The following is a 15,004-nucleotide window of genomic DNA, read 5'->3' on the forward strand; positions in this document are numbered from 1 at the left end:
TATAACATTCGGCCGGAATTTACAACATCGAGGACAACAATATACCAAGTAGTCTTTGTTTCATCCAAATGGACAAAAACGTAAGGGGAAAAAACATCTTACAACTTGTGATTGGAATTTCAATTATAATTGAAAGAAAATAGTTTAAATGTTTTAAAAAATCATATGGTATGGATACAATTGTTGGTTTTTGTCAAATCTATTATATCATAGCGAAACTATTATCTTTTATATGAATTTGAATTGATTTTATGGTAGGTAAAATATTTTAAATCTATTATATCATAAACAAACTATTACTTTTTTAAAGTATTTCATTGATTTTGTATAGCATCCTTTTAATTGAATAATTATTGTTTTATATATTATCGACGTTGAAAATCATAATAATGCCTCTACACGGCGTCGTTTGCTAACATATCCCCTGAAGATCCGGTTAACAGATAAGTTCATCGAATCCACCGATTTGGGTCGCATTTATATCGAGTCCTTTTCAGTTTTAGCTCACGTTTCTGTTGCGCCTCTCACAACAGAAAGAAACCCATCCCACCTGTCTCTCTGCGGTTCTTCTTCGCAGGTCAATGTTGCTTCGAACATCTCCGCAGCTCTGGTTCTGAATTCTATGTGAGTTTTCTTGTTCGACACCCAGGTTTTACCTTGCATTATCGATTCAAATCTGTAACATGTAATGAAATTGCGTGTGGGTCTTGATAGAAGAAAGGATTATCTGCATTTGCTCAATTTGTTTAGCTTCTGTTGCTTCAAATGCAAAATTAGAACAATTCGTAGTGAAGTTTCTCGTTTCTGCTTACGAATTCTTTGCGTTTTTTTGTTTCAAGTCCCCCTTTAGTTGTATAATCGATTCGAATACTTGGATTCTTGTGAAATTTCAAGTGGGTGTCGATATAAGATTCGATCTTTCGCATTTTCTCAAATTTCTAATTTCCCTTGCTTTAATTTGTTGTGACTTTTTCTTGTTTCTGCTTCCGAATTGTTATTTTGTTAGTGAGTTTTCTTCCTGGAAACCAAGATAATATGTTGTACCATCAACTAAAATCTATGATTTGCTGTGAAATTTCATGTGGGTGTGGTAAAAGAAACAATTTTTTGCGTTCTCTTGATGTGTTTAATTTATGTTGCCTCAAATGCTGAAGTAAATCAATTTGTTGCGACACTTCTTGTTTATGCTTATAAGTTGTTTGTGGGTTTTCTTGATTCAAACTAGACCATGTCACCAACCATGATGATCCAAATCTGTATTTTTTTTTCATGAAATTTTATATGGGCATGATGGAAGAAAATATATTTTATCAATTTTTCAATTTGCTTAGCTTTTTGTCTCTTCAAATGCCGAATTAAACCGAGGTTTTGACTTTTGATACCAAAATTTTCAAGATTTGTACAAAGTGTTATGAAGTTCGATTCTTTGATCTTTTAAGGGTCAAATGAGTTAGCTTTTCAACTTTAAAATTGATTAGTTTCTTGAAAATCTTGTTGTTTCTTTAGCAGGATAATTGAATATACACCACGATTTTCTCTAAGATCAATTGTAAAGCATGGGGATCGAAACAATGGAGTCATCATGGTTTAATACTATCTGGAAATCTTCACGGAAACCCACAATCCTGGAGCCCGAAAGACCCTTAATCGGGATAATGTCATTTGAAGTCTCCAGATTAATGACAAAAGTTGCTAATTTATGGCAATTCCTAACCCATAAACAAATGACCTGGTTACAAGACCAACTCAGTAACTCACTTGGAACTCAGAAGCTCGTTTCAGATGACCACAATTACCTCATGGAGCTTGCACTACTTGAAATCCTAGACAACATCAAGTGTGTGGCTCAAGCCGTGGCTAGGCTCGGGAAAAAGTCAATGGATCCAATTTACAATAATCTTGACCACATTTTCGATAATCCTATGGAGATTGATGTTAATTGGTGTGGGTGGGAGTATAGATTGAAGAAAATGGAGAAACGGGTCAAAAAAATGAAGAGATTTACTGCAGTTACTTCACAGTTGTATGAAGAATTAGAAGTGTTACATGAGCTTGAAAACGATTTAAAAATAATGCAAGAAAACAACACGGATCAAATGAAATTACACGAATTTCAGAAGAAAGTGGCGTGGCAACATGAAGAGGTCGCTGATCTACGTGAGATGTCCGTGTGGGTTCGCTCGTATGATTACATTCTCAGGCTACTCGTTCGATCGCTTTTAACAATAGTCAATAGGGTGAAGGGCGTTTTCGGAATAACGCGAAGAAGCTCGGGTCATATCTCACGTGGAGGAAGTGATATTGGAAAGGGAAACTGTTTTGCGCGAAGTAATTCCATTTCTGCCCTTGTATCGGTCTACCCTTTTGAACGCGACATTAAGAGGTCAGCATCGAATCTTGGAGATAAAGCAGTAAAATCAAGAAACACGGGTCAAGTTGGATCGGGTTGTGTTTTATTGGATTCCAAGAAAAGATTGTTTCAAAAACCTACACTTGGTGATGCAGGTTTATCTCTTCATTATGCAAATGTGATTATATTTATTGAAAGATTAGCGATTGCACCTCACTTTATTTGTCCTGAAGCACGAGAAGATCTTTATCAAATGTTAACCACAAGAATCAAGAACTCATTTAGAGTGAAAATTAAAAACGAGGGTGTCAAGGTTTATAGTCGTGATCTTGCATATGAGTGGAGTTCGTTGATGCAAAAAACACTCAATTGGTTGGCTCCACTTGCTCATAATATGATAAAATGGCATTCTGAGAGGAATTTTGAGAAGCAACGGATGGGATTGGGTGGAATTGTGCTTCTTGTTAATACTTTACATTATGCGGATCAAGTGAAGTGTGAAGATGCAATTACGGAGCTTGTTATGGGGCTTCATTATGTTTCAAGATTTGGGAGAGAAATTAATGATAAGGCTTTTGTGGGGTGTGGGTATGGTGGAGAGTTTGATGATTATTTGGTTCATAAGTGTAAGATAGATTCGATTGAGTTATATGACTAATTTGCTGTGAAATTTGTCTTCTTGACTCTATGGTGCCTTCAACAAGTCCTAGCGGTTGTTTGATATTGGATCACAACTAAAAGCTTGTGATTCGGTTCTATTGAATCTGATATGCCTCTTATTGTGTCTGATAAGCGGTTGGGTGCGACTTAATCAAACATTGGATCAATGACTCAATCAATAACTATTAAACAATCAACTTTTATCAAATGTTTTTAGAACTATATTCGAATCTTAAAAAGTAGATCGGTAAGATTTTAACACATATTAAAAGCTTTCAAACGTCTATGGTCACTACAAATATCTAATCATTTTGGTTTGGAGAAGTTGATGTTTTTGTCAAGAGAGGAAAAGTGTTTATAATAATTAAGATTGAGAAGTTGATGTTTTTTTGTCAACAAAGGAAAAATGTTTATAATAATTAACATCAAATCATTTATTCCCGACCACTCAATTTTTCTTTGATCAGTATCAAAAAAATATTCATAAAAAACCCCAACATTTCTAGAACATTGAATGAGTAAATCATTCAAATGACTTATTGTACAACCAAATGGCAGGAATTTACAACTTTGAAGGACAACAAAATACAAACAACATCCAAAAGAAAAATGTTGTTTACGCTAACAGGACAACACAAAATAACTATCTACAATTCTACATGAATAAACTTGTTTGCTAAAGTCAAATATATCAATGTGTCAAATTAGTAGGCATATCTATCTTATTGATCTTATCATATTTTGTTAAAATAATTATGTTTTTAGAGAAAAAAAAAGTTTTGTCTAGTTTAAAGTGTCTAGCAATAAACCCAACTTATATAAACTTTATCAACCAAAGATCCGACCTAATGAAGACATCATTATCAACCGTAGTGGTGCTTACAATATAAGATGCCAAACATATATCACGGCAATGTTTTAGAATGGATAAATGTTAAGACCTATGACCAGTTGTGATTCATTTCCAATTTCTGCAGTTTTGTAAATAAAACAAATATTGTACATGCATACACATATACAACTAAAATTTGATATGAAAATTGGCATTGGCCCATGGGGGAACCCGGTTGACCTGCCCCCATTGGGGTTAGTGATTACCCATCAAATCAGGGTCAGGCGTAGGCCTACGTCTAAGTCCAGGTCCGGGGCTAAGGATCCTCATATGTAAAAACTTGGAGATAAGGATGAGGTTGGGTATTGTATTCCCCACACCATCCGGTCTCAATTTTAAACCTAATTATATTTCATCCCACATTTTTTAAATATTAAATCTAAGAATTTTGTAATGTAATTAGGCTTATGAAGTTCATACTAACAAATTTGTGTTGGAACTATGATATAATGAAAAATCCTTTGTGAAAGTGGTCTCACATAGCAGGAAGATAGACTTTGAAGAGGCCTTATAAACAATGTCCTCAAACTATATAAAACTTAGTAAAGTTAGTGAGAGACATTGAGTTTTAAATAAAATCCTAAATTAATTTTTTGTCAATTAATTAGTAAATCTATTGATCGGTTTTTTTAACTATTTTTCATAGTTGAGATCGGTTTTGATAGGTTCTAATTGTCAAATGAAACCTATAAATACCATAATAGTTCTAGATTTTTGGATATATACATAAACACAATAAATGTTGAATTTTGTTCATTGTTTTTCTTCCCTTCTTAATGACTACAAACTGATAATTCATCATATTCAAAGTTAAATCTTAAATTGATTGTTGTATTCTCAACACATATTCTAGACGGACAATTTTTGTCTTATGACACTTATATCTCAATCTTTGATGTTTATGTTTGTGTTTCACTACTTGATTCAAGTATGTTCTTTAATTTGTATTTGTATTAAATGACACTACATTAAGGTGTGTCTCGATCTTTGATTTTTGTGTTTGTGTTTCACATTCAAGTATTTCTTTGATTTTGTATTGTACTAATAAAAAAAAATGCATAGTGATTAGAACTTGATATACCATTCACAAATATCAAACATTAGAATCCATGTTTATAAACCAGGTTGTGCTAATCTTACTCTAAACATTTATTGTTTAGTGACCTTACATGTAGTGTTTACCAATGAAAATTGATTAGTAAATGACCAAATAAAATAGAAATGTTAATTCTCTTATGTATTTTGTTTTATTTTATATTACTTATCAAAATCTCTTTATAAATAATGAAGTTTTTATTATTTATAAAGATAATAACAATCGGTAATTAACTCTTATTTTTGTCATGTTAATATGCCATAGAGTGATTATTTCAATGATAATCTAACACCATTTTTGAAGAGTTATTGTGTTTTGGAGTCATTAGCCTTAGACTTTTAGTAAAATAATGAAGTTTTATACTCTTAAAGACGCATTGTGTGGTATCTTTTTGTGTATAGTTTGCAATTCAAATAAAAATTCAAGAATAAGCTTATTTATGAATAAACTTCCTTTTATAGATAATTAAATATTTTATTACACTAACAAGACACGAATGAAATAAAGTTACTAATTTAATTAGTGTAGACACGTTTTTTCAAATCTATTATCATAATCAAAGTATCATGTTTTTATGAATATAATCGATTTCATGGTAGGTAAATTTTTGTCAAACCTATTAACTATTATACCATAATGGAACGATTAGTTTTTTTTATCAGTAATTGATTTTGTGTAGTATACTTTTTTTTGAATATGTCTTTTATGTTGGAAAAAATATATTATCTGAATTTGTTATCTAATCTATGAAATGATTGGACACAGCAAACACCTAAAGAAATAAAAAGTTATGCACGTCGAAAATCATATTAAGGCCTCTTTCACGACGTCGTTCCTAACAAATCGCCTAAAGATCCGGTTAACAGATCAATCCACAGGATTCACCGATTTTGGGTGCATTTATTTCTAGTCCTTTTCACTGACGTTTCTATTGCAGCTCTCACAACAGAAAAAATCTATCCACCTGTCTCTCAATGGTTAATGCTGCTTCGAACATCTATCTCTCCATCTCTGCTTCCGATTTCTATGTGAGTTTTCTTGTTTAAAACCCAGATAATATGTTGCATTATCGATTCAAATCTGTAGTTTGATAGAAGAAAGGATCTTTTGCATTTTTTCTCAATTTATTTAGTTTCCGGTGGCTCAAATGCAGAATTAAAACAATTTGTAGCGAGTTCTCTTGTTTCTACTTACTAATTCTGCGTGCTTCTTGTTTCGAGCTTCAAATCTGTGATTTTTTTGTGAAATTTCATGTGGGTTTTCTTGTTTCCGCTTCCCAATTGTATGTGGATTTTTCTTGCTTCAAACAAGATAGTATGTCGCAGTCTTGCAGACTTGCAGTATCGACTCAGAACTGTAATTTGTTTCTGAAACACAAGTGGGTATTTCTAAAAGAAACGATCTTTTGTGTTTTCTCAATTTGTTTACTTTATGCTGTTTCAGATACAGAATTAAATCAATTTATAGTTAGCATTCTTCTTTCTGCTTATCAAATTGTTTGTGGGTTTCTTGATTCGACCTAGAGGACGATCGATCCATATCAGTAATTTCTTTTTGATACTTCATGTGGGTCTTGATAAAAGCCACGATATTTTGTATTTTCTCAAATTTCTTAGCTTTTTGCCTCTTCAAATGCGAAACTAAAACACGGTTTTCCTACCAAGTTTTTTCAAAATTTGTTATCTTTAAAGGGGCAAATGAGCAAGCTTTTCAACTTCAAAATTGATTAGGTTTATGTGAGTTATCGATGAATTCAATTACTTTTAACTGGAAATCTTATCGTTTCGTTAGCAGGATTAGTAAATAAACACCAAGATTTTTTTGTAACTTTCTGTTACAAGAATGGGGATCGAAACGATCAAGGAGTTATCATGGTTTACTACTATTTGGAAATCTTCACGGAAACCCACAATCTTGGAGCCCAAAAAACCCTTAATCGGGATCATGTCATTCGAAGTCTCCAGATTAATGGCAAAAATAGCTAACTTATGGCAATTCCTATCCGATAAACAAATGACCCGGTTACAAGAACAACTCAGCAACTCAATTGGAACTCAGAAACTCGTTTCAGATGACCACAATTACCTCATGGAGCTTGCACTACTTGAAATCCTAGAAAACATCAATTGTGTGGCTCAAGCCGTGGCTAGGCTCGGGAAAAAGTCGACAGATCCAATTTATCATAATCTTGAACACATTTTTGATAACCCTCTTGAAATCGATGTTAATTGGTGTGGGTGGGAGTATAAATTGAAGAAAATGGAAAAACAGGTTAAAAAAATGAAGAGATTTGCTGCAGTTACTTCACAGTTGTATGAAGAATTGGAAGTGTTATATGAGCTCGAAAACGGTTTACAAAGAAAGCAAGAAAATAACACAGATCCAACAAAATTACACGAGTTTGAAAAGAAAGTGATGTGGCAACGTGAAGAGGTCGCTGGTCTACGTGAGATGTCAGTGTGGGTTCGCCCGTATGATTACATTCTCAGACTACTAGTTCGATCGCTTTTCACAATAGTCAATAGGGTGAAGGGCGTTTTCGGAATAACACAAAGATCCTCGGCTCATATCTCACGTGGAGGAAGTGATATTCGCAAGGGTAGTTGTTTTGCGCGAAGTAATTCCATTTCTGCCCTTGTATCGGTCTACCCTTTCGAACGTGACATCAAGAGGTCAGCATCGAATCTTGGTGATAAAGCTATAAAATCAAGAAACTCGGGTCATATCAAATCACTCAAAACGGGTTACATTTTGTTCGATTCCAAGAAAAGATTGTTACATGAGCAAAAACCAACACTTGGTGATGCGGGTTTATCTCTTCATTATGCAAATGTGATTATATTTATTGAAAGATTAGCGATTTCGCCTCACTTTATTTGTCCTGAAGCACGAGGAGATCTTTATCAAATGTTAACCACAAGAATCAAGAACTCATTTAGAGTGAAAATTAGAAACGAGGGTTTCAAGGTTTATAGCCGTGATGTTGCACATGAGTGGAGTTCATTGATGCAAAAAACACTCGATTGGTTGGGCCCACTTGCTCATAATATGATAGAATGGCATTCTGAGAGGAATTTTGAGAAGCAACGAATGGGTTTGGGAGGAAATGTGCTTCTTGTTAATACTTTACATTATGCGGATCAAGTGAAGTGTGAAGATGCAATTACAGAGCTTGTAATGGGGCTTCATTATGTTTCAAGATTTGGGAGAGAGATTAATGATAAGGCTTTTTTGGGGTCTGGGTGTGGTATGGAGTGTGAGGATTATTCGGTTCATAAGTGTAAGATAGGTTCGATTGGGTTATATGACTAATTGGGTGTGAGATTTCTGTCTTCTTGACATAATTGTATTTGTTGAGAACTTGTTTAGTTTATATGGATAAAGTATAAACATGGTTCTCTTTTGAGATGGATGAGTCTCATGTAGAGTGTAAACTTAGGTCTTGTTTATTGTTGTTGTAAAATGTAAATAACATTCCACGTTGCTGGATGCTCGTGGTTTGTTTGGAACCTTAGCGTGTCTTGGTGCATTTGACAATTTTACTATCATTTGTATAAAGTTTCGTGTGAGGTGTTTGTTTAAGTTTTGTAATATAAAATGTTTAGGTTTGTTTGTTATATAGAACTGTAATGTAATAGTATCTAAGGATATAAGGTTACCCCTTTATCTTATGTATATCTACAGGTATTAGTGTTATTATAAATTCACATCAAGACGCCTAAATGTGGTATGTCATTCAATTATCTCGCACAATAGAATTGGAAAAGCTTTTACACCATCGAGCTTAAAATCGAAGAGAAGGAAAGAGAAGGTAAGGAAATGTAGAGAAAACCCTCCACATTTCTTTCATTTCATTACCATTTTTAAATGAAAATCGAGAACACTGTCTTTTTTCTTTTTACTACCCTTTCTTAGAAAAAATATAAAAAAGAATACTATCATTATTTAAGTAAAACTCAAAAAATGAGGTTTAGGTTTAAACCAAAGGGAAAAATGATTGGTAACTATGTTACAAAATCGTTCAAAAAACATCATTTAAGTTTGGTATGTACAACAAATATTATCAAAATAAAGCCTTTGTACAAAAAACACTAACGAACAACATAATTTGTTGAAATTTCACCTTATAGTAACCGGTCCTTACCGGTAAAAAATAATTAAAGGAAAAAAAAAACAAGAAAAAATGACTCTAAACTGTATCTATGTTTCAAAATCATTCAAAAAACACCATCCAAGTTTGATATGAAATATCATCCAACTAAGGTTTTTGTACAAAAAAAACATCAACAAACTATATGTTTTGTTCAAATATTACCCACAGTAACCGACTCTTATAGGTTAATAGATGACTTTGTCTAATTATTATGACATGACAAAATAATTAGTGACAAGACATTAATTGATATATTCATCATTTAAAAATTAATTTGCGGCTTCTTCATGAACAATTGACTTCTTCTCCTGTGATGATCTCCAACTCAATCTCACAAAATTTAAAGACACATAAGATATTTTATGATAAAACCCTTTGTGGTTGTGGGCATCCTTCTCGAATTTGGATGAAAACTAATCCTGTCAAAAACTTCAAGGTTTGTCCCAACCGAATGGTAACTTTAACCGAAATCTTTATCATGTCTTTTTCCTATGTTTTTTAATACATATCTATGTAAGCTATTGCTATGGATAGTATAACAATCTTAAGCAATACACTTTTTTGAATATATATATATATATATATATATATATATATATATATATATATATATATATATATATATATATATATATGTCAATTTGTAACCTGACAACAATAATAACGTGATTAATATATATATATATATATATATATATATATATATATATATGCTAATTTGTAGTATGGTGAAATATACTTGTTGTTTGCATCTCCCCTAGCTACATGACTAAATTTGAATGGATTGCAAACTATTATACATCTTCCAATTTTCACAAATCTCATTCCATGAGCGACCTATGGACATCTATCTAATTTTTTCACAAATTTCAGTATTTTGTTCATGAAGAAGCCCTAAATTGCTTTTTAAAAGAAGAATGTAGCCACAAATCTCATTCAACTAGCCATGTCATTAATTATTATGTCATGCCACCAATTATTAGGTCAAGTCATCGTTTAACCTACAATAGTCGGTTATCAGTGGGTAACCTTGAAAAATATTTACATTCTGTTAATGTTTTTTTTTTGTACAAAGACCTTACTTGGATGATATTTTTTGAACAAACAAAACTTCGATAGTGTTTTTCGAACGATTTTAGAACATAGTTACCCTCCCGAGTTATTTTCTCTTGATGTTTTGTTTTAATTATTTTTTAGGTAACTGTCAGTTACCATAAGGTGAAATGTGAGCAAAATATATAGTTTGGTTACCATAAGGTGAAATTTAAGCAAAATATATAGTTTTTTTTTTTTTTTTTTTTTTTATACAAAATTTTTATCTAAAGGGGAAAATATTAATCTAGCCAAATATATTAATTACATATCTAAAATTAGCCAAAAAAAAAAACACATTAGCCAAAACTAGCCCACAAAATAATATATAGGTTAGGGTTGAATACGGTCAACGAGGGTTGACAATGGTCAACCTTCGAAAACTATTATTTCGTCGCAATTGACTACTCTTTCGTGATCCGTCTACTGTTTTGTGGCCCATTGGCCCATAGTATATAATGTCTTATTTTTCAGTTTAGGTTACTTGTTTCTCATTTTTTTATTCCATTGTCTACTATTTTCTCTCAATAAAGCACCCGAAGAACAACGATATACATCCATTTTTAATCTAAATTTTACCGTATTGTTGATTAGGAGTAGTTTTTGTATATGGGAATGACTTTTTTTTTGAAAAAAAACTGGAAAAAAGAAAAAAATTAAAACTATAGGTTTCTTACAAAACATATGGTGTACAAGTCCACAATGCACAAAACCGTAGCTTTTCAATCCAAAACCGTAGACTTCAACCCAAAATCGTAGTTTTCATTAAAAAAAAACGTAGATTTAACCCAAAAACCGTAAGCTACGGTTTGGGAAACCGTATTTTATAGAGAGAAAACCGTAGGTTTTAAAAAAACCTACGGTTTTATATCTTCAAAATGAAAATAAAAATTATACTAAACACGAAACTGTAGATGAATTAGCGGAAATAATAGACGATTCTAAAAACCTACGGTTTCGTAGGCTATTTTGGTACAATTCCTAATTTTTTACTAAAAATGGTTAATTACTTTCTTAATTTGGCTAGATTAATAATTAGCCCTTATTTAAATGGTGTTTTTAAACCATCCAACTTTTTTTTAAACTATTTTAAAACATAGTTATTTTCCCTAAACCAAAAATTGGATACCCTATGTGACTTTTATTCTATTTTTTCCTGTGTGATCTCCATAAACGGCAATTCCAACGGGTCCTCTCCACTGACTTCAGTAAAGAGCCGCTTGAACTCAAAACGGATTCAAAAATGGGGGCGATTAAAGGCGGTGAAATGGTTTACATGATATACAAAGCCGTCACGTATGGTTTATCACCGCTGATAAATCTTCATCTCCGGTGGCGCAAGTTCCGAGGCCTCGAGCATCCTCTCCGGTGGCCGGAACGCCTCGGTCGCCCGTCTCTCCCTCGGCCTCCTGGCTCCCTTATCTGGTTCCACGCCGTTTCCCTAGGTTCTACATATCTCTCTAGAAATCCTGTTATACTATATGTTTGTAGGATGTATGAATATGATTCTGTTTGTAAATTTATTAATTAAGATTATGAAAGTGGCCAACAGGTGAAGGAATGAGTGTGATGCCTGTGATTAAACGATGTGTTGAACGAAGACCGGATGTAACTGTTTTGATGACGACAACTACAGCATCTGCATTGTAAGTATCAGTCGTATTCTATCTCCTTTTCATATCCCCTCAAGCAACATCCTAATACTCGTTCTATATAAAAATCTTTTGATTCCTTTCTATCGTTGTTACAGTGAAGTACTAAAGACTTTGCTTCCTTGTGATGTCATATATCAGGTATATATATGTTTATATCTCATGATACAGGTTACATTTGCTAACTTTCTGTATGAATTCAGTTCCATTCATGATTATTGAACCCTAATTCAGTTTGCTCCAGTTGATACACCTGCTGCTGTGAATGCTTTTCTTGAATATTGGAAGCCATATGCACTTGTGCTAGTGGAAAGTGAACTATGGCCAAATCTTGTTCTTACTGCCTCAGCAAATGGTGTTAGTATAATATAAATATAATTTACCTTTACCTTTTCATTCACTTTTGTTTTTCAAATCTATGAATTCAACTTATTAACCTATTTGCTTTCATCTTGTGTAGGTTATGCTAACATTACTAAATGCTCGAATGTCAACAAAATCCTTTAACAACTGGTCAACACCAGTAATTCGTCTACTTACTTCATTGATGCTATCCAAATTTTCACTCATAGTTCCATTGGTATGATCTCCTTTACTTCATTCTTGAATTCACATCTCTGTTATAAAATCTCTATACTTTTATTCTATTCCAGAGCAATATTCAGGCAATTAGTTTTCAACTGCTGCAAGCTCCACCTTCTATCATTAACTTCTCTGGTGACCTAAAACTTGGTATATCTCATCTCATGTCCCATAAAGTCTATACTCCCTTTTATGATAGTTATTAACTGATATATATGGTGTTGAATTTTCAGGAACTGAAGTCAATGTAAGTCAAAACATGAGAAATATAGAAGATCTACAGGAAAAAATTACTGATAGATGTGTCTGGATGGCTTCATCAATACATAAGGGTGAAGAAGAAGGTGATGTGATAATTAAGTGATTAACTGATTACTAAAACTTTTAACATTCTTTTAACAGAAGTGGTAATAGTAAATACATTTTGATCATTTTTTTACAGTAATGATATCAGTTCATAGAGCCTTAATGCAAAAGCACATGAATATTCTTGCTATCATTGTTCCTAGGCATCCAGATCTAGGGCAGGAGATTGCTCTTGTATGATTCCATATCAACTTTCTCTATATTTATTATAAGTTTATAACATAAAATTTTGATTTTTTAAAAAATATTATGTATACAGGACTTGCAGAAAAAAGGGGTCCATGTGGCACTGAGGTCACATGGTGATTCACTTACATCTGAAACAAGTGTATACGTGGTGGACACATTAGGTTTTTTTTGTCTTTTTAAAATAAATAAGTGTGATTTTTGTATTTCAGTTGAATTCTCATAGAATAAAAATGTTTTCTTTAATGTAGGAGAATTGAAGGAATTTTACAGATTTACCCCTATAGCTGTAATTGGAGGTTCTTTCTTGCCTGGTTTAACTGGCCATAATATCTCTGAGGCTGCTGCTGTAGGTTGTGCTGTTTTAACCGGTGAGTAAATTTTAATTTTTTTTTTATTTTTTTAAATGGCCTTTTTGAGATTTTGTTGATTTGGTAAATGTTAGGTCAACATGTTGGTCATTTCTCACATATGATCATGGCAATGCAGAGGTTGAATCCTTTATCAGTAATACAGGTTGAATTTTTTTGAAACAAGTGAATATTTGGGCCTTGTAAAACTCTTTATTAATTTTTGGTAATATGACATAATTGCCCCTACAGGTAGGTGGAGGTATGGAGCTAGAAGAAATTCTAGACAAGCTTCTCAGTGATCCTCAACTTCTAGAAGCACATCGCATGGCTGCAAAACAAACATTTCGTGCTCTTTCAAGTGGGGTTATTGAAAATGTTTGGAACCTTCTAGAACTTCATATTTACAGAAAAATTCAAGCACAAGGATCTTGAACAACAAATGTATGTATCCTCATCTTAAAGGTAATGAAAAAAAAAAAAAAAAAAAAATTAAAACTTTCTAGTTCTTGTATGTGAAATACTTATGTAAGATACATATCAAGAATATGACAATTTTTGTTGTTTGATGCTCTAAACTGTAGGAAAGTGGATGCATGGGAATATCTCAAAAAGAAATATTGGATACAGATGAACATGGAATTCGCCTTTTTAGATGAAGGATTTGATATGGACAATTTGGACAAAAGACAAGAAAAGAACTAATACATATAATATATTTATGTTGACAGGATTAGATTTTTGGGGTTGGATTCGTCTTCCCTTGGCAAATTTAAAAGAAGAGTGAGCATCTTTTCTTTCTCATTTTTCTTTTTGTCTTTTCAGTCTTTACAAAAACGCCAATGTAAAAAAAATATATGAATAATAGGAAAATTCATTCTACAAGTTTGTTGTTACATCTACATCATTACCCTCTTCCCAAAGCCATAATCACCTATATGTATAATAATTACTCGTATCCCTGTCTATGTATTCAAAGATGTTTATGTATGCTTTTTTTTGTCGATGCATTCATGTCGAGAAACTAAGGTTGCGTTTAGCTATGGAAAAACAGTTTTCATTTTCCATTTTTCGTTTTCCCTTTTCAATTTTCGTTTTCCATTTTCATTTTTCATTGGAAAATTTAGAAAACGCGTTTAGTTAAAACTTATTCATTTTTCATTTTCAGTTTTAGAAAATTAGAAAACGTGTTTAGATGTGTATGTTTTTATCAGTTTTCATTTTTAGAAAATAGTAGCGGTGGTAGGGTGGGGGTGGCGGTGGTAGCGGGTCAGCGATGGTTAGGGCTGTTAAATCGGGCAGTCGTGTCGTGTTTTTGTCTGACACGACACGATAAGGTTATCTGTAACATGACGCGACGCGATATCGTGTTTTTTTTTTCACTAACACGAAAACGAACCAATTAAAACATGAAAACACGACACGACACGACAAAGATAACATTACATAACTATTAGTTTATTTACTTTATACTTAATCATATATAACACGACAAAAACGACAAATACATGCTCAATCGTGTTAATTTCGTGTTGATTTATGAACACGAACACGACACGACATCGTGTTTTTTAAACTTGACACGAAAACGACACGAACACGAATTTTGATTTTGTCCTGATTTC

The 15,004-nt window shown here is 32.7% G+C and overlaps 3 protein-coding genes across 5 annotated transcripts; all 3 read left to right on the forward strand.

Moving 5' to 3' along the window:
* Window positions 1–465: 465 nt before the first annotated feature.
* LOC111906564 (protein PSK SIMULATOR 1) lies at window positions 466–3,134 on the forward strand. 2 transcript variants are annotated; one of them, XM_023902314.3, is made up of 2 exons: window positions 466–624; window positions 1,507–3,134. In XM_023902314.3, the coding sequence occupies exon 2, from the start codon at window positions 1,557–1,559 to the stop codon at window positions 3,006–3,008; it is 1,452 nt and encodes a 483-aa protein (XP_023758082.1). In that variant the 5' UTR covers window positions 466–624; window positions 1,507–1,556; the 3' UTR covers window positions 3,009–3,134. The 2 variants fall into 2 exon arrangements, with proteins under 2 accessions (XP_023758082.1, XP_023758083.1); XM_023902315.3 differs by having other exon boundaries at window positions 468–624; window positions 1,510–3,134.
* A 2,677-nt stretch (window positions 3,135–5,811) lies between these two features.
* Window positions 5,812–8,622, forward strand: LOC111906563 (protein PSK SIMULATOR 3). 2 transcript variants are annotated; one of them, XM_023902313.3, is made up of 2 exons: window positions 5,812–6,026; window positions 6,790–8,622. In XM_023902313.3, exon 2 carries the CDS (start codon window positions 6,841–6,843, stop codon window positions 8,308–8,310), a length of 1,470 nt encoding a protein of 489 aa, XP_023758081.1. In that variant the 5' UTR covers window positions 5,812–6,026; window positions 6,790–6,840; the 3' UTR covers window positions 8,311–8,622. The 2 variants fall into 2 exon arrangements, with proteins under 2 accessions (XP_023758081.1, XP_023758080.1); XM_023902312.3 differs by having other exon boundaries at window positions 5,813–6,026; window positions 6,793–8,622.
* A 2,772-nt stretch (window positions 8,623–11,394) lies between these two features.
* LOC111906562 (probable 3-deoxy-D-manno-octulosonic acid transferase, mitochondrial) lies at window positions 11,395–14,264 on the forward strand. The gene is made up of 13 exons (XM_023902310.2): window positions 11,395–11,688; window positions 11,796–11,889; window positions 11,994–12,036; window positions 12,130–12,252; window positions 12,356–12,475; window positions 12,549–12,627; window positions 12,711–12,821; window positions 12,920–13,017; window positions 13,103–13,193; window positions 13,281–13,400; window positions 13,475–13,545; window positions 13,632–13,844; window positions 13,964–14,264. The coding sequence occupies exons 1-12, from the start codon at window positions 11,487–11,489 to the stop codon at window positions 13,812–13,814; spliced, it is 1,335 nt and encodes a 444-aa protein (XP_023758078.1). The 5' UTR covers window positions 11,395–11,486; the 3' UTR covers window positions 13,815–13,844; window positions 13,964–14,264.
* The last annotated feature ends 740 nt before the right edge of the window (window positions 14,265–15,004 follow it).

The sequence above is a fragment of the Lactuca sativa genome, chromosome 1 (genome assembly GCF_002870075.4).
Source record: "Lactuca sativa cultivar Salinas chromosome 1, Lsat_Salinas_v11, whole genome shotgun sequence".
Taxonomy (NCBI): domain Eukaryota; kingdom Viridiplantae; phylum Streptophyta; class Magnoliopsida; order Asterales; family Asteraceae; genus Lactuca; species Lactuca sativa.